This window comes from Zingiber officinale, chromosome 7A, assembly GCF_018446385.1.
Source record: "Zingiber officinale cultivar Zhangliang chromosome 7A, Zo_v1.1, whole genome shotgun sequence".
Classification (NCBI taxonomy): Eukaryota; Viridiplantae; Streptophyta; class Magnoliopsida; order Zingiberales; family Zingiberaceae; genus Zingiber; species Zingiber officinale.
The window spans coordinates 132683262-132702092 of NC_055998.1; the positions used below are offsets into that span (position 1 = coordinate 132683262).

The following is an 18831-nucleotide window of genomic DNA, read 5'->3' on the forward strand; positions in this document are numbered from 1 at the left end:
TTACGACGGCGATTGCATACCTCTTATTAATTGGTCGGACGTGGAGATGCGCCTATAAGACAAAGGCGAGATCTTAATACGAGCCGATTTAAGTGATGGACTAAGCCATCACTGCATAACTCATTTTTGTCTCATCCACGCGCAGACAACCGAAATTGCATTCACATTATAAATATAAATATCATCTTTTTAAAAATTTTGATGTAATATATATAAATATTTTTCTTCTCCACGGCCATCCCCGCCGTCAATTCGACGATGGACGGTTTGCATCCCACCGTCTCCCCGAGCTCCGTCGACGCTCTGCTAGGCAAAGTGATAAACAAAAAAAACAAAAAGGATCCGAGGAAATGCTGCTCTTTTCCCACTTTCCTTTTTCTCACTGTGTCGTCATTTCGATGGGAGGCTTCGGTCGATGTTCCCGCTCTGCTGATCCCTAACGGAATCATGTGAGTTTTCCTTCCCATTCTATCGGTTTCTTATGGGATCGGTCGCTTCGTTCGACTCTTCACGGTCGGATCTTGGCTCCCGGTGCTTTTTTGTTGATCTGAGGTCGGGGGGCCGTGATTTTCTTCTACTGGAGTCTGGATTTGGATGACACTCCGGTATTTTTCGCTTAGGTTTCTGGAGTTGGGGTTTTGAAGCTCGAAATTGACTCTTTAGGTTCTTGTGTGGTTTCTAGGGTTTCGCAAGTTATGATCGAGACCCTATTGGTTGTGTTTATTTTAGGGGATTTGTTTGTTCTTTTCCTCAGTTGAATATTACTTGCCTTTTGCATTGGCTTGTCTAGGTAGTCTGTGTTTCAGGGTTTAAGGTACGGTGACCTTTTCGAGTGATGCCTAGTGAGGCGGATAGTTCGTGAGAAGTGAGTCTCGCAAGAAAGCGAGTCTAGGTTGTCTAGCGCTAATTTGAGTTAACTGCAGTTGTGATTTGTCAAAAATGGATGCTTAGGAGCCATTTGCATCCAGTTATATGGTTAGTTGGAACAGAATGGTTGATAATGAGATAATTAGATCACCTACTTTGCTGAGATTTTTGTATACTTGAGTGATATTCTCGAGAGAAATGAAAGTTTTCATCTTAAAAATGTTGTCATAAAAACAGAGGACAAATACCAACTTGATATTTTGTTTATTCTTTCTGAGATATCAAATTTCAAATGCTTTCTGCAATGATGAATAATGGTTCTTGATTCTTAAAAAGATCTAGCAGTTTATGTCTTGAGCGTCTATCGTTGACCATCTAAAATTATGTTGTTGTTTATAGTGTGCTTACAAGTAACAACCAAAGCGAGACCATGCTAGTACCTGCACGTATTTAAATTTACAGTCATTTTTGTTCTCCTTAAGTGTTCCCACTCCAAAGGTGACAGATGTTTTTCTTCCCACGTGGTTCTTTTATTTTCAATGCTTTCCTTTCTGTTGTCTATCAGCAATTTTTAGTCATCAATTTTGGTGGTATATAGATATTTGAGCCTTATTATGTCCATTCATTCAAGTTAAACAATCTTAACCTAAAATGACTTTTTCCCTCTCTCTGTTCCTATCCTCAATTTCTGAAAGTTGTTATGCTTTTGGCATATCATGTGTCTCAATGCTAGACTTTTGTATACAAATATTTAGTGCTGAGAAATGAAACGGAATTACATTTGACATTTGATGCAAGTAGCTGCCTTAAAGTAGGACGCTAACTTTAGATCTTGCCATGTGATTGCTTCAACTCTCCCTATGAACATTAAAACACTTTGGCATCAGTATTCTGCAGGTTATCATAATATAATCTGTTAGACCAGTTAGGACCGGCAAGGGTTGAGTTTATCTGTCAAAAAGTAAAACAAACACTTTCTCGACTGTTCAATTCAGATTAGCAACAATAGTATAATTAAAATAAACAACAAGAAAATGAAGGAAGAGACGCAGGGTTTATTTGGTTACAACCTAGGTGGTTGTTAATTCAAGGACAATGAAAGCTCTAAATATCTCCTTCGGTGAAGGTGGAGAAGCCTCTTACACTCGTTAATTGCTCATACTATTGCTAGGAAAAGAATACAAGAGTTGATCTCTATTTCCTAGGTCCAGGGTCTTTTTAAGATGATGAAAAATCTTATCCATGGCTTGAAGGCGCCTTCCGTAGGGCTGGAAGGCGTCTTTCGTAGGGCTGGAAGGCGCCTTCCGTAGGGCTGGAAGGCGCCTCCAGTGAGGCGCCAAAGGATAAAGCTTTACCCTTTGGCAACGGCTAAAATTAGCTTGGTCGAAGGCGCCTTCTATAGGACTGGAAGGCGCCTTCTATAGGACTGGAAAGCGCCTTCGTACTGTTCATCGAAAGTGCCTTCCACAGTGAAGGTGCGGAGGCGCCTTTAATTCAGCAGCAATTCCAGCCTCCTTTCGCTCTTCTGCTGCTCCGATCGCCTGGGTGATCGCGGTCATCTGAAATAGGGCTCACCCGGACTCATTTTTTGGCCTTCTCCTCGAGTAGGCTTTCGCTCCGGCTTCTCGTCCCTCGGAACGTCGCGCATGTTCTTCTCGTCCACCGGTGTATTTTTCCGTAGCACCTCGTCCCTCGAATACATCGAGTCCGTTGGCTCCCTTCCCGTGCAATCCTTCTCGCTAGCTGCATTTTCCGCTCGATTTCTTGTGTTCCTAAGCTCTTGCACACTTAGACACAAGGATCAAATACAACAGGATCTAATTTAACTTGGTTGATCACATCAAAACTACCACGGGGTTCCAACAATCTCCCCTTTTTGATATGCATCAACCCAATTCAAGTTAGGATAAAAACAATAAAAATATTGTAAAGAAATTGCAATAATAACATTTTAGGAACATTAAGTATAATGTTGCAAAATTTAAAAGTTTGCAAAATTCAAAAAATTTTAAAATCTCCCCCTAAATTCTCCAACTTGTACATATTCCTCCCCTTTTGATCACATCAAAAAATAACATAAGAAGTTAGAATATTTTGAAGTTAATTTTGAGGGGTACTTAATAAAATAGTAAACAGAATGTTTAAAATTTTTTATAAAGTCGTACTTTGTATTTAAAAAAATTAACGAAAAAATATTTTGTAAAAAAAGTCTAACCTTGTTAATAGAGTAAATCGTTTTAACTGTTAGTTAATTAAATATTTATTTCGTTAATTGGCTTCCAGGTTGTGGCGAGGCACTAGATCTTTTTGGATATTGGAGCAACAATCACTTTCTTAGACAAAGCCTTTTAAAGAAATTAATATTCAATTTAACTCTTTTATAAAAGAATTTTAGTCTAGGTATGATCTTGGAACCCAAAATAAGTTTCTACCTACTGGATTAATCAGAAATTTTGGAGGTACATAATTTTTAGGAACATTCCTAATTTGTCTCTGGTTATGTCTAATATACCAATTCAAATTATTATATCTCTTAATATTTTGATTGTTTAAGCATGCACGATTTTTCAAGTATTCTATTTCTGTTTTCAGTTTATCATTTTCTATTTTTAAATTATCAAACAAATCTAATGGGCATGCTTTTGCTAATTGTCTTTTCAAATCATTGTTTTCTTTTTCTAGTTTAACTAAATCCTTAGAAAGAACTTTAATGAACTGAAAAGATTATTCGGGTGAAAGAGCGCGTACCTCACTTACCTTAAGTTCTGATGCTCCCCCTTCATCGCAGCTTTCCTCTGATGATCCTCCCCCTTTGTCGATGTTCATCTCTGAGCTGGTTTCGTCTTCCTTTTGATGGTCTGCTATTAGGGCTAGTTTGGCGGTTTCGATTTCGGAGTCGGAGGACGACGATTCATCCCATGTGGCTTTTAGATTATGTTTGGGCTGAGTTGACTTCTTATTCTTTTCCATGTCTTTGTTCTTCAGTTGTGGGCCGTCATCCTTGATGTGTCATTCTTCGTTGCAGTTGTAGCATCAAACCATCCTTTTGTTTCGATAATGGTTTCTCGTCTGCGATTTAAATTTATTAGATTTAATAAATTTATTAAATTTTCTTACTAGTAGTGTCGCTTCATCTTCGTCAATTGACGCTTCGGAGTCAAGACCTTCCTTCTTGGCTCTCAAGGCAAAATTGTTGTTCGAATTTTTGATTTCTTTAGAATATGCACATCGAGTTTTGTGAAGTTCAAAAGTAGAAAACAAATTCTCTAGTGTACTTACCTCAAAATCCGTAGAGATGTAGTATGCATCTACTAAGGATGACCATTCTGGAGTTCTTAGAAAGTCGTTGAGCGTATACCGGATTGAATCTCGGTTTGTTACTGATTCTCTAAGATTATTGAGCTAAGTGATGAGTTCTTTGATTCGTGCTTGGAGTTGCACTACCTTTTCTCCATTGTTCATCCGCAGGTTTGTTGGGTTCGGAGGATGTCTCGCCTTGCTAACTTTGCTTCCGAAGTGCCTTCATGGAGTTCTAGGAACTGCTCCCAAAGCTCTTTGGAGGAGTCGTAGTTGCCGATTCGATTGACTTCCTAGGGCGGAAGAACGCTGAGCAGATGTAATTCTGCTTTACCATTCACCACGAAATCGGTTTGCTCCTTCTTTGTCCACTGGTATTCTTCTGTCTTTCAGAACTACAAAATCATATTTCATAATTAACAGATCTCAAAATTTGTTTTAAAGAATACCTTCATCCGGCGTTTTCATTGCGCGAAGTCTCCCCTGAATTTTGGTGGGTGGATGCTTGCACCGACCATCGTCTCGTTGCTTCAGTCAGCGGTTAGTCCTTCTGAGGCGTCCGACCCTGATACCACTTGTTGGACCAATTAGGGCCGGCAAGAGGGGATTGAGTTTATCTGTCAAAAAGTAAAACAAACATCTTTCTCGATCGTTCAACTCAGATTAGCAGCAATTATACAACAAGAAAATGAAGGAAGAGGCACAAGGTTTACTTGGTTACAACCTAGGTGGTTGTTAATCCAAGGACAATGAAAACTCTAAAAATCTCCTTCGGTGAAGGCGGAGAAGCTTTTTACACTCGTTAGTTGCTCAGACTATTGCTAGGAAAATAATACAAGAGTTGATCTTTATTTCCTAGGTCCAGGGGTCTTTTTATAGCCCCTGAAAAATCTTATATGTGACTTGAAGGCGCCTTTCATAGGGCTGGAAGGTGCCTTTGTACTGTTCATCGAAGGCGCCTTCCGGCCATGGAAGGCGACTTCCACAGTGAAGGTGCGGGGGCGCCTTCAATTCACTTTGAAGGCGCCTCTGGCAGCAATTCCAGCCTCCTTTCGCTCTTCTGCTGCTTCGATCGTCTGGGTGATCGCGACCATCCGAAATAGGGCTCACCCGGACCTATTTTTCGGCCTTCTTCTCGAGCAGGCTTTCACTCCGACTTCTTGTCCCGCGGAACGTCGCGCACGTCCTTCTCGTCTACCGGTGTACTCTTTCGCAGCACCTCGTCCCTTGGATGCACCGAACCCATCGGCTCTCTTCCCGTGCCATCCTTCTCGCTAGCTGCGTTTTCCGCTCGATTTCTTATGTTCCTAAGCTCTTGCACACTTAGACATAAGGGCCAAACACAATAGGACCTAACTTAACCTGATTGATCATATCAAAACTACCACGGGGTTCCAACATAATTAACTGTAGCTGCCTTAAAATAGTAGAATTCAGATCTTGCATTGTGACTGCTACAACTCTCCCTATGAACATTAAAACACTATAGTATTAGTATTCTGTGAGCTATCATAATATGACTTATTGCCCTTCTAGATACTTATGATTCTATGACTGTTGATCACATGCTACTAAGGGTTAGATCTATAATAAGCAGTCAAGTAAATATAGAAGGTAAACTCAGCCTCATTATTCCAGATATACGCTTTCTGGTTCAATGTTGTGTAACATATGATTCTTATCGTTTTAAAAAAAAAGGAACTTGAGCTTTCTGATAACCAAACTTCAGCAAAAGATGAAATTTGGTAAGTGACATATTGCATTATTGCAACAGGAACCATACAGCATATACTATAAAATCTATCTTACAAAAGCATCAATAGATAAACAACAGCTTTATTTTTTGGATGGCACCATTCCATGATTATGCCTGGACAATCTCCCTCCATAGAACTCTGTGTTGGCTAGGCAACCATTTCTATGAATCCGACATTTGACTTCTTTCCTATGTGGCAGTGTGGCCAGTTTTGATTGACTTGTTAGGTCTTTGATTCTATTTCAACCAATTCATTTTTTGATTTACTGCTTGTTGTCTAAAGACTTATTTTTCTTTTCTGGTAGTAATCTGCTATGGCTGATAAGGAATCTGTTGCTACACTTATTGATTCTACTACTACAAAGATACAGCAATTGCATCAGGCATTTGTTGAACTTGAGAGTCACAGTGCCATATCTCTGAACTTGAAATGGAAAGAACTAGAAGAACATTTTCATGGCCTTGAGAAGTCTCTAAAGAAAAAGTTTATTGAATTGGAAAATCAGGAGAAGGAATATGCTACACAGTTCATGAATACCCAAGAGATGCTGGAGAAACGGAAGGCTGCTGTTGTAACCAAGGAGCTTGCATCACTAGATAAATTGCAGGAAAAGAGAGATGCTGCTCTTGCTGCTTTATTTGATCAATACAAAACCTGTTCCCCAGAACTTATTGCTGATGGTGAGGGTGCTAGAAATGTCATGGCTGATGTTATTCTGGAAGAAAAATTCTGTGTTGTACCGTCTAATTCTGACTTAGATGTGTGTCCTACAGCAAATGGAGATGCTGGCATTGAACACCCATCAGAGCTGGTGAAACTCTGTGCAGAAATGGATTCAGAAGGACTACATAAATTTGTCTCAAACAATAGGAAGAATGTAAATTCCATACGTGAAGAAGTCCCATTTGCACTTAAAAGGGCACCAAATCCTTTCATTCTAGTCTTGGATTCCCTGAAGGGCTTCTACACTACAGAGAATATAGGATTGAAGAAAGATGGGAATCTTTTGGGTCAACGAAGGACTTGTCTCATGCTAATGGAATCACTCGAACAGTTGTTGGCTGATGATGCACAAGATTCACTGCCGGATCAGAAAATACTGACACCAGATATTAAAGAGAAAGCAAAGGTAATAGCTAAAGAATGGAAACCAAAATTGGATCATCTGGACATTGAAGCCAGCTGTGGAAACTCATTGGAAGCACATGCATTTCTTCAGCTTTTGGCTACTTTTGATATTATCTCAGAATTCAAACAAGATGAAATCTGCAAACTAATGCCAGCTGTTACACGGCGCCGTCAAACTGTCGACTTGTGTCGTTCACTTGGTTTGTCACATAAAATGCCAGGTTTGCTGTCTTTATCTTAGTTATAATACTAGGGTGATGTTGATGTCAAGATTTACTTATAATATTTAATATTGTGGTAGGATGTTCAGGATAATGTTAGATAGTATAAAACAACATCCAATAATTAAGAATAACATATCAGAAAAAAATTCCAAGTAACCCAGTCAATATCCAGTGTCAGATCTTATGTTTTCATTTGAAAATTTTCAAGGTTCAAATGCTTCACCATTCAAAAATGTAATTTTGGCCACTAGTTCTTTTTGAGATTGTTATTAAAGTTTTCTTTCATCATTGCTTGAAGCATTCAATTATCTTCTAGTAGTATATCTTTTATTTTTATCAAGCTTCGTGTGCTAATACAGGGAAAATTAGTAGGGGTAATCTGTGAGATAGTGTTCCCTCTACCTATATGCATATTCTCATATTATCAATGTACTTACCATCCTTGTACACTTGAATATCTACAAATAGGTCCCCAAAAGGTAGTAGGTTGCTAGGCATCTATATATGATAGAATATCTGTTTTGCAGTCCGTTTATTTGGACTAATCTTAGAAATCTATGGTTCTATTACATCCTTTTTGTGGTTGCTTTCCTTCTTCTAATTGGATCATTCGTTCTCAGGTTTGATTGAAGTTCTTCAGAATAGTGGGAGGCAACTTGAGGCTGTTAATCTTGCATATGCATTTGAGCTTACAGAACGGTTCACTCCGGTTCCATTGCTGAAAGAGTATCTAAAGGAGGCAAGAAAGGTATCTCAGGTTAAAGCTGGAAGCATGTCACCTGGTACACAGGTTGTGATCTTGTCCACTAGAATGTCTTATTTTGAATTGATAAAATTGCCTACTAACTGACCTCCATTTTATTTTATAGTTAGTTGTTAAGGTGGGGTTTTATCAATGAATGATTGATGCCACAACTGGTCTTGTGTCTGAACTGTTTGGGCAAATTACCCTTATTGCAATAAGTTACCCTCTTTTTTCTATCTATCTTGATGATGAACTGTTAAATTATTTATTACCTTAGTCGAATTAAGATTAGAACTATGATTGAAATCATGTATCATGTCGAGCATCATAGCTAAAATGCCTAAATTATTGAAATCTGATATTGAGTGACACTAGTAGTTTCTCATGTTGCCTGGACCTATAGGGCTCATCATATTGTGCCAACACTAATGCGCCGTTGTTATGCTACAACACACATTAAGATGGATTTTAATAGTCCTTGTTATTTTTTATTTCTTATTTTCTCCTAAATTCTAATCTAATGTACCTTTAATTTTTTTTACAGGTAAGTAAACTAAGCAGAATAAGATTTTAACTGTAATTTTACACCAACATTGAAGTAAAAAATATATGAAATCATTTTTGATTCAATTACTAATTGATATAATCTTTATTAACAAGTAGAAAATTTATGTCAAATACAGTTAAATTCATCTTGGGATACTTTAACACATGACAAAACTTATCAAATATTGGTATAGTATTATATAATAAAAAAATATTCAATTGACTATTTAATTATTATATTGCTATTTTTATAAGTAAATAAATTAAGTGAAAGAAGAGTATGAATGTGATAAAACTCACCTAAATTCGCTGTGGCATACTTCAATACCTGTTAAAGCATGCGAAATGTCAACGTAAGACAATATTAAAATTATATCATTCTAATCGGAAACTAAAACATACGCATGGAATAGCATTTTAAACGATGCCCCTATTTATATAGTTGTCTTGTCTTCATCTTTTTCTTTTTCATCTTCTTTACCTTCATTTCATTGTTGATAGCATGTGTCAGCTCTTCAATTTGGTAACAGAATCATATGTTCTGATTGATCAAAATTCCACCATGGATTGTGATTTCAATCCTTGATTACTATACATGATGGCCTTCCTATTTTATCAGATGATGGAACTGAACTGAGTATTTTTCCTTTCTTATTATCCATTTTTTCCCACAAATATTGGAAACTGCCACAACCTTTTTCTAAAGACATGCGGATATTAGTTCTGGGTTGATTAATAAGAATTTATGATATGGCATTCTGTTTTTAGTTTGCTAAATTCATGTGAGAGAACTGCAATTCCTTACTATCAAGTTTGCTTAGATTTTTTTATAGTGGAACTTGGTAAATCCTAGTAATTTGTATCCATAATAATTACCCCTTGCTGGATTCTGGCATATTGCATGAATAATTGCAATGAAATCTGCTTAAACTCATAATAGGATAGTCCTTGATGGTGTGCAATTGTGCTTCAGTTGGCTTTCACATATCTGATATGTGGTGTGACAATCCTTTTGTATAATGTCGGCACATTCTTACCTTTCACAATATAAATATATAAATTGATCTCTTTCCTCATAGCTTGAGCCTTTAAGATAAGTGGTTAATTAATTTAACATGAAATTAGAACCGAAGGTGCAGAGGGAATTCCATCTGTATCCAAAAAAAATGCAAGGGACAAACATGCGCACTTCATTGAACATTGTACAGTTGACAAAGGTCTGCATGATATGAAATAAATTCGATTGTGTACTTATTTGAAGTTATGGTTTGAATAGTTGAACAGTAATAAATAGTTGAACAGTAAATCCAGTACAGTAGTAAACAGTAGAACAGTAAAACCAGTAACAAAATAGGTAATAACAGTTGAACAATAATAGCACGGTAAAGTTTTAACTTTTTTTTTAGTCCCAAATGCGATTTGTTTTTTTTTTTTTTGAAAAAGGGACTTGGTCAGATAAGAGAAAATTTTGTCTTATCTTTTTTTTTTTCTTGTTTGTTTTCTAGGGAGCCTCACCTATTCAGGATCTCACCGTTGAATCGTTGTCCCGGCTTGCATAAGACTTTGGGTAAGATACCCTTCTTAGCCTGCACAGGTCTTATAGGTTTTTCTTTTGGTTATTCCTAATACAGTACCTATCAGTTACTAAGATAAGGACTGAGGAAAAGAACTAAAAAAAGATAGACGGAATAGAGCATAGGCTTCCTGACTAGGTCAAGGAGCGTTCAGTTCATCGTAAAAACAAGCATGGATTTTACTAATGGAGAATTTTTACCGGAAGATGGAATTTTTACCGACAGAAACTTAAAGATTTACATATTTTTACAAGTAGTACATAAAGAAAACTTACAAAGACACTTGAGCACACTAGAAAACACACTGGGGAATTTGAATGCTTGCGTTGGAGGAGTGGATGCTTGGAGAGGAGAGGTTGAGAGCTTTTTATAGGCAAAATGGAGAGAGTTTGCTTGGAGAAGAAGGAAAGTAGGGAGAGAAGATAAAAGAAGGACCTGGAAAGATAAGGCTCAGTGAGAGACAGTTAGTTGTTGTCCTTCTGTCTGAGTGGAAAACAGGGAGAGAAGAGAAAAGAGGGACCTAGAAGGATAAGGCTTAGTGAGAGACAGGTGGATGTCCTTCTATCTGAGTGGAAGTACGGTTGTTGTTTTATGGAGAAAAATGTCATGACTAACGTTTAGGTAAAGTTCTAGTGGGGTTACTGTGGGAGATGTTGAAAACGTATTGGGAGATGTTGAAAACGTCATGGTTGTCGTTAGGACTCCATTAGGTTATCTAAATTATTGTCGCTTGTGAGATCTAGAGAAGGATTTTGAGAGCTTTCTGCTAGGTTTGGATTCATGCTTTGGTGGAGTGCTGATCTGTATGCTTTGGTAGAGAGAACCGAACTGGCTAGTCTCTACTAGCAGAATCGTTCAATTTTTTTGTTGATAATGTTGGAGTAAAATTGTGTTTTAAAGGAGAAAGGAAAAAAATCTAGTGCCCATATCTTTTGGCTAATAGATTCTTTGAGTATAGGTTTCTTCTACTAGGAGATAATTGTCAGGATTTATCAAACTGTCCCAAGCCCAATTGGTTTCTTATACTAATGCTCTCCAGTGTTTTAGTTGATCCCCAAAAGTAGGAGCTTCCCAATCAAGATATGGGTCAGAAGGATAGTCTTCAAGTTCAGGTTGATATCCTCTAACTTCATTGATGTCGAGTTTGACCAAATGTTTGGCTAGTTCAATATTAAGATCAATCAATTCAGGAGGAGAGTTGTCAAAAGTACAGACTACAAAAGTTTCTTCTTCTTCTTCTAAGGCAGAAATAATAGTTCCAAGCTTCTTAGGAAAATCTTTGACAAAGTTTGGATCATGTATCCAAACTTTATAAAGAAGTCCATGATCCATCAGAATGAAAGGAGTAATGAGACTTCCTTTGTATGAGGTTGCTTTATATTTTTCATAGTCTAGATTGACTTTGTCGAAGAAATATAGAAGTTGGCATGGACACCATATTTAGCAGATTTTTCACAGGCTGGACCAATCTTCTGCCATTTGAATTTTGGGCTAAATTCTATTTCATAAACAACAGTTATCCTAGGGGGGGGGGGGGCTTATGGAAAGCTTTCAAGATTTCACATAATTCAATAAAAGTCTGTAATATAGACTGTTCTGCTAGATTTCGAACATAAGAGTTTATGTCCTCAGGTATAGTATTAGGCATGCTCAATAAATGAGCTTCTGAAGTTCTTTGGACAGAGGTTGTAGCAGCTTGTTCCTTTAATTGAGCGCGTGTCAAATAATTAGGCAGAGGAGACTTTTTGTCTGTTAAAAATGTAGGAGAGGAAGGAAGTCCATAAGCCCCTTCGATAATTTGTGCATATGTCGGAATCTCATGGGTTTGTGGCATAGTTGGCCAAGTTAGGCTCTGGTATCATTAAAAGCCTCTTCAAGCGAATAGTATCCTTTAAAAAAAAAAGGATGTTCTAAATCTTATATTGCTATATTTGTTTCTTCTCAAGTGGCATATACCCCAGCTTGTGTTCCGGAGAAGATGACATAACAAGAGAATTTCTTGCCAGCTAGTTTCTGCATGGTTGTTAAAAAATAGTTTGATAAAGCATTAATAACTACAATCTTATGTTCAGAACTGTCAGGAATAGTTGGAATGCATCAAATGTTATCAATGAGGTAGTGTTGGATGTGATCTAACTTGTCTCTAAATGTAGAGTGGAACTGATCTTCATGTTGTGTGAATTGTTCTAATTCTTGATTTCTAAACGTTAATGTTTTAGTAGCAAACGTTCGTACCTTCCTTGGTTTATCCATCGTCTGAAAGAAAAGGGGATTAGTGTAATAAGCAGAATAAAGTATCTACTAAAGAATTATTAATTTCTTTTATATGTTCCTAGTGAATGTGTAAACCCTTATTAATAATGGTATCTGTGAAAAAAGGAGCATAAGATAAACGTGATCAATCTAGGATGGTATTTAACTACAAGAGACTTAATGATAACTGTCAAGAAGATAGTTATAAAATTTCTGACAAGGACCAACTTTTAAATAAAATTCAAAACTCGGTAGTCTAAATTTGACATGAAATCAGGATTTTCGCAAGTCAAAATGCATCATGAGTCCATTGAATGCACAACCTTTTCTTGCTTCGAAGGACATTTCGAGTGGCTTATTATGTCTTTTGGTCTTAAAGTAGCCTCTCAAATTTTTCAAAGGAAAATGGATGATATTTTTTTTGAAATGTTTCTCTTTTCACTTGTGCTTATATAGATGATATTTTAGTTTTCTTTAAAACTAAACGAGAACATTATGCTTATCTTCATATTATTTTTAACCTATTCGAAAAACATGGTTTTATTATTTCTCGAAAGAAAATGACAATAACAACTATCTATATTGATTTCCTAGGAGCTGAGATAGGTCAGGGACAAATAGCCCTTCATCTCATATCTCTGCTAAAATACTTGTTTTTCGATAAAATGGAGGACACTAAAACTCTAAGAGCTTTATTAGGACTCCTCAATTATGTGAGATCTTATCTAAAAGATATAGGTCAAATTAGCGGTCCCTTGTACAATAAGACATCCTTAATAGGACAAAATCATTTCAATCAACAAAACATAACACTTGTCCAACAAATTAAACAGTTAGTTAAAACAATTCCAATGTTAACACTCTCGTTTGATTCTGACTATTTAGTCATTGAAATAGATGGATGTGAAACAGGATGGGGAGACATTTTATTTAGAAAACCTCCAAATATGAACCTAAAACTATTTAAACCTTATACAAATATGCCCCTAGGAAATTAAAAAAAAATATTTAACTTCACTAGACTTTGGAAATATTAGCTGCTATTTATTGTCTAGAAGTATTCCGATTATTCATTTGCAATAAACAAGAAATTACTATTAAAACAGATTGTGAAGCTATAGTCAAATATAGACAAAAAGTTTAAGAAAAGGATTAAATACTAAGAGATGGTTAAATTCACAGATACCATTATTAATAAGGGTTTACACATTCACTAGGAACATATAAAAGAAATTAATAATTCTTTAGTAGATACTTTATCCCGCTTATTACACTAATCCCCTTCTCTTTCAAACAATGGATAGGCCAAGGAAGGTACGAACGTTTGCTACTAAAACATTAACGTTTGGAAATCAAGAATTAGAACAGTTCACACTATATGAAGATCAATTCCACTCTACATTCAGAGACAAGTTAGATCACTTCTAACACTACCTCAATGATAATATTTGATGGATTTCAACTATTCTTGACAATTCTGGACATAAGATTACAGTTATTAATGCTTTAACAAACTATTTTCTAACAATCATACAAAAACCAGCTGGCAAGAAATTCTCTTGTTATGTCGTCTTCTCTGGAACACAAGCTGAGGTATATGCCACTTGAGAAGAAACAAATATAGTAATATAAGGTTTAAAACATCCTTTTTTTAAAGGATACTATTCGCTTGAAGAGGCTTTTAATGATACCAGAGCCTAACTTGGTGCTAATTTTTTTATTAGCACTTTATTAAAAACAACAACTCTGGTAACAAGCTTTGTTATGCCACAAACCCATGAGATTCCGACATATGCACAAATTATCGAAGGAGCTCATGGACTTCCTTCCTCTCCTACATTTTCAACAGACAAAAAGTCTCCTCTGCCTAATTATTTGACACACACTCAATTAAAGGAACAAGCTGCTACAACCTCTGTCCAAAGAACTTCAGCAACCCATTTATTGAACTTGCCTAATACTATACTTGAGGACATAAACTCTTATGTTCGAAATCAACATACTTTTATTGAATTGTGTAGTCTTTCTATAAACTCCTGGAATAACTATTGTCTATGAAGCGGAATTTAGCCCAAAACTCAAATGCTAGAAGACTGGTCTAGCTGTGAAGAATCTGCTAAATATGAGTATCCGTGCCAACTTCTATATTCCTTTCGCAAAGTCAATCTAGACTATGAAAAATATAAAGCAACCTCATACAAATGAAGGCTCATTACTCCTTTCATTCTGATGGGTCATGGACTTCTTTATAAAGTCTGGATACATGATCCAGACTCTGTTAAAGGTTTTCCTAAGAAGTTTGGGACTATTATTTCTCTGGCCTTAGAAGAAGAAGAAACTTTTGTAGTCGATACTTTTGACAGTTCTCCAATTGAATGGATTGATCTTAATATTGAATTAGCCAAACATTTGGTTAGGAGAATATCAACTTGAACTTAAAGACTATTCTTCTGACTCATATCTTGATTGGGAAGCTCCTTATGAGGATCAACTAAAACACTAGAGAACATGAGTACAAGGAACCAATTGGGCTTGGGACCATTTGACATATCTCGACAATTACCTCTTAGTAGAAGAGATCTATATTGAAAAAATTTATTGGCCAAAAGATATGGGCGTCAGATTTTTTTTCTTTCTCCTTTAAAACACAACTTTACTCCAACATTATCAACAAAAAACTGAACGATTCTGCAGAAGAGACTAGCTTGTTCGATTCTCTCTGCTAGAGCATACAAAGCAGTACTCCACCGAAGCATGAATCCAGGCCCAGGAAACTCTCAAACTCCTTCTCTAGATCTCACAAGCGATAATAATTTTGACAACCTAATGGAGTCTTGACGACACCATGACATTTTCAACATATCCCAAGACGTTTTCAACATCTCCCAGTAACCCCACTAGAACTTACCTAAACATCATGGCTAACGTTTTTCTTCATTAAAACAACAACAGTACTTCCACTCAGTCAGAAGGACAACACCCTATCTCTCACTAAGCCTTATCCTTCCAGGCTCCTTTTTTCTCTTCTCTTCTTGCTTTCCACTCAGATTGAAGGACAACCACCTGTTTCTCACTAAGCTTTATCTTTCCAGTCCCCTCTTTTCTCTTCTCTCCCTACTTTTATTCTTCTCCAAGCAAGCTCTCTGCACTCTGCCTATAAAAAGCTCTCAGCCTCTCCTCTCCGGGCATCCACTCCTCTCACTGGCAACGCAAGTGTTCAAATTCCTCAGTGTGCTCAAGTGTCTTTGTAAGTTTTCTTAATATAATACTTGTAAAAATATGTAAACCTCTAAGTTTCTGGCGGTAAAAATTCCATCTTCCGGTAAAAATTCTCCATTAGTAAAATCCATGTTTACTTTTACGATGAACTGAACAATCCCGAACCTATACTCCATTCTGTCTATCTCGTGGTAACAAAAATGTATTGTTCTGAGGTATATCAAAATTCAGTCTACGATTCATATTACGTTGACCAATCCTTCTTAATTCATATCTTTGTTGAAAAAATTCCTTTTGTAATTCCTTACATAAGGACTCAGAAAATATCGGATCCCCGCCTACACAAGCAAATTGTTGATAAAATTCCAAAATAGCACTTTCTTTTGACCCAATCTTTTTTTTCTCCTTATCATTCAAATTAAGGAAAGACAAGAAAATTTCAGGGTAACAAACATTATCCAGAATTTCTCTTAGATTCTTAGTTCTTTTCCTTAGTCCTTATCTTAGTAACCGATAGGTACTGTATCAGGAATAACCAAAATAAGAACCTATAAGACCTGTGCAGGCTAAGTAAGAAGGGTATCCTACCCAAAGTCTTATGCAAGCCGGGGCAACGGTTCAACGTTGAGATCCTGAAGAGGCGAGGCTCCTTCGAAAACAAACAAGAAAAGAAAAAAATAAGACATAGTTCTCTCTTACCTGACCAAGTCCCTTTTTCAAGAAAAACAAATCACTCTTTGGACTAAAAAAAAGAGTTAAAACTTCACCGTACTATTAATGTTCAACTATTATTACTTATTTTGTTACTGGTTTTATTTTGTTAATGGTTTTTCTGTTTATTACTGTGTTGGTTTTTCAGTCTTTCTGTTCAAACCATAACTTCACATAATCGAATTTATTTTATTATTATTATTATTGCAATAACTGTTGTAGATATGGATGTTAGCCATGCTCTTTGTTTAAATGGCGGGTCTATTTGGCATCTTTCTTACAATAGCTAATTTCAAATAGTTAAATTGCTGCGTTTGATGTGTTGAGCCTGCTTGAAGCCTTTGCATATGCTGATATTAATGTTATCAGGGTTCATATTGACAAATTGGCTTATTCTGGGCGCTGCACAACATAGAATGGCATTTCTGTTTCTTTGCTTAGAAAAACTGTTTGAAATGTCAATTCCAGAGAATCTTGATATTTAGCAATGGAATTAGTGGTTGAATGCAATTAGCGATACCATCATTACTAGAAACTGCCTATATGTTCATACATGATTGAACTAACTTTGAGCTGCATAATTGGTGTTTTGCATGCATATTTTGTGTGATAACGTAAACATGAGTTGCTCCTCAGTCATGAAGCTATGTGGTAATGAGACGTGATTGAGTACATTTACTTCACATACAAGACTTGGGATGTCATGGATTGAAGATGATTTGAAAAATAACTTATTCTTCTGGGTCATCTTTATTTTTATTTTTCTTACGATTGCTCTAGCCTATAATCGGGACAATCGTTGCTTGTTGCTTATAGGATTTTCTGAAAGAAAGAAAGGGCAACCTGGTGCACAAAGCTCCCGCTATGCGGGTCCCGGGGAAGGATCCATTGTACGCAGTCTTACCCTGTTTTTTGCAATAGGCTGTTTCTAGAATTCGAACTCGTGACCTTTTGGTCACAAAGCAACAACTTTACCATTGCGCCAAGGCTCCCCTTCTAGACATGCTTATAGGATTTTCTGAGATATTGAAAAATGTCTACACATGCATATAGTTACATTAAAATAGATAGGAGTTTGAGCTATTGTTTTGATAACTTGGCAAGTAGTCATTTCTTTGCTTAAGTTTCTTCATTTTATTATCTTATTTACTACGGCAGTGTGATTGCATCGTAAAAATAAACTTCAGATCAGCGCTGAGTTGCATGCATCATAAAAAATAAGCTCTATTTACTTGTATTCCTTTCTTTTCAGAATGAAATGAATGAACGTGAATTATCTGCTCTTAAAGCTGTCATCAAATGCATCGAGGAACATAAGCTGGAGGAGCAATACCCTATCGAACCACTGCAGAAGCGTATTATACAGCTAGAGAAAGCAAAGGCAGACAAGAGGAGAGCTGCAGAAGCTGCAAAGCCCCAGTCGAAGAGGCCTCGTGCTGGCGGAAGCATTTACAATCCTCGTGTCACTGGCATACCCGACAAAAGCTTTTACCGGGCAGCATCCGAAAGGTTTGCTCACCCATATGACAGCCCTGAGAGGTTCCCATACCCTTACGAAAGACAATATATCTATGCTGCTGAAAGCCATCACCCTACTCTGATGGGATCGACTCCATACCCCATTTCCCCTACTCATCCCCCATATTATGGAAATGCTTACCGAGTCCAGTACCAGACTGCCTATTTGCACTAATGGAGACAGCTACAATGATCACGATCTCGTCTAACTATTAGCACTTTAACCCACTGGGTCCTATATGTTAATCTCATAAATCTGCATAACCAGAAGATTTTATCTATCTGTATTAATGTGTGTTAACCCTTTTGACTGACGCAGATGTTTTTCTTCTAATGTTCAGTTTGATATTTTTTATCATTCTTGTTTGTGGCTGGGTTGCCAACGATTGTTTCTTGTGCGCCGTTCCTTTTGCTTATACTTGGCAATTTAACTTCAAAGGATTACTTGCCAACGATTTTGATTTATATTGCTCGTCATTGTAACTTCAAAGGATTACTTGCCAAGTACCTTCTAAAACTCTTTAGTTTCTTTAAATATCATGGCTTCTCTCTGATTTATCGCCTTGTCTCTTAGGCGTGGGAGGTTTAAATTTGGTTGTATTCAAGTTTATCGTCTTTAGTGCGCCATAAATGAGGGATTTAAAAATTCTTTTTCTTAAAAAAAATATATATATTAAACAGGAAGCATAGAAAATTTTCGTTGGTAGTTAGGATAAATTAAAAAGTACTCATAGTGGATGGTATAAAAATCTAGCATCTCATGGTTGTCTTTTATTTGGAGGAAAAATCTCTATAAATGTATCATAGTTGGAGGTCGAATAGTGGATATTTGAGTGATAACTTGGCATTCCGTGGGGCAACTGGTTCGATCTCACAAATATTTTTTATTGGTCATCAGTATAAATTAGAAAGTGCTCAGGATGGACGACCTAGAAATTTAACATCTTATAATTATGTTCTATTTAAAAGAAAATTTTCTATAAATATATTAT

The 18831-nt window shown here is 36.6% G+C and overlaps 1 protein-coding gene across 3 annotated transcripts; it reads left to right on the plus strand.

The window, feature by feature from the left end:
• Positions 1–294: 294 nt before the first annotated feature.
• On the plus strand, positions 295–18197 carry LOC122002641 (FRIGIDA-like protein 3). Of its 3 annotated transcripts, none has more exons than XM_042557889.1 (5): positions 295–449; positions 6226–6601; positions 6695–7270; positions 7894–8063; positions 17574–18197. In XM_042557889.1, exons 2-5 carry the CDS (start codon positions 6235–6237, stop codon positions 18012–18014), a joined length of 1554 nt encoding a protein of 517 aa, XP_042413823.1. In that variant the 5' UTR covers positions 295–449; positions 6226–6234; the 3' UTR covers positions 18015–18197. The 3 variants fall into 3 exon arrangements, with proteins under 3 accessions (XP_042413823.1, XP_042413821.1, XP_042413822.1); XM_042557888.1 differs by adding an exon at positions 4336–4538 and having other exon boundaries at positions 322–449; positions 6226–7270; XM_042557887.1 differs by having other exon boundaries at positions 6226–7270.
• Positions 18198–18831: the final 634 nt, after the last annotated feature.

Coding starts and splice junctions, on each gene's coding strand:
- LOC122002641 (XM_042557887.1), top strand. CDS start 6,235: ATGGCTGATAAGGAATCTGTTGCTACACTTATTGATTCTACTACTACA. Junction 7,271..7,893: donor TTTGTCACATAAAATGCCAG/GTTTGCTGTCTT, acceptor ATTCGTTCTCAG/GTTTGATTGAAGTTCTTCAG. Junction 8,064..17,573: donor GCATGTCACCTGGTACACAG/GTTGTGATCTTG, acceptor CTTTCTTTTCAG/AATGAAATGAATGAACGTGA.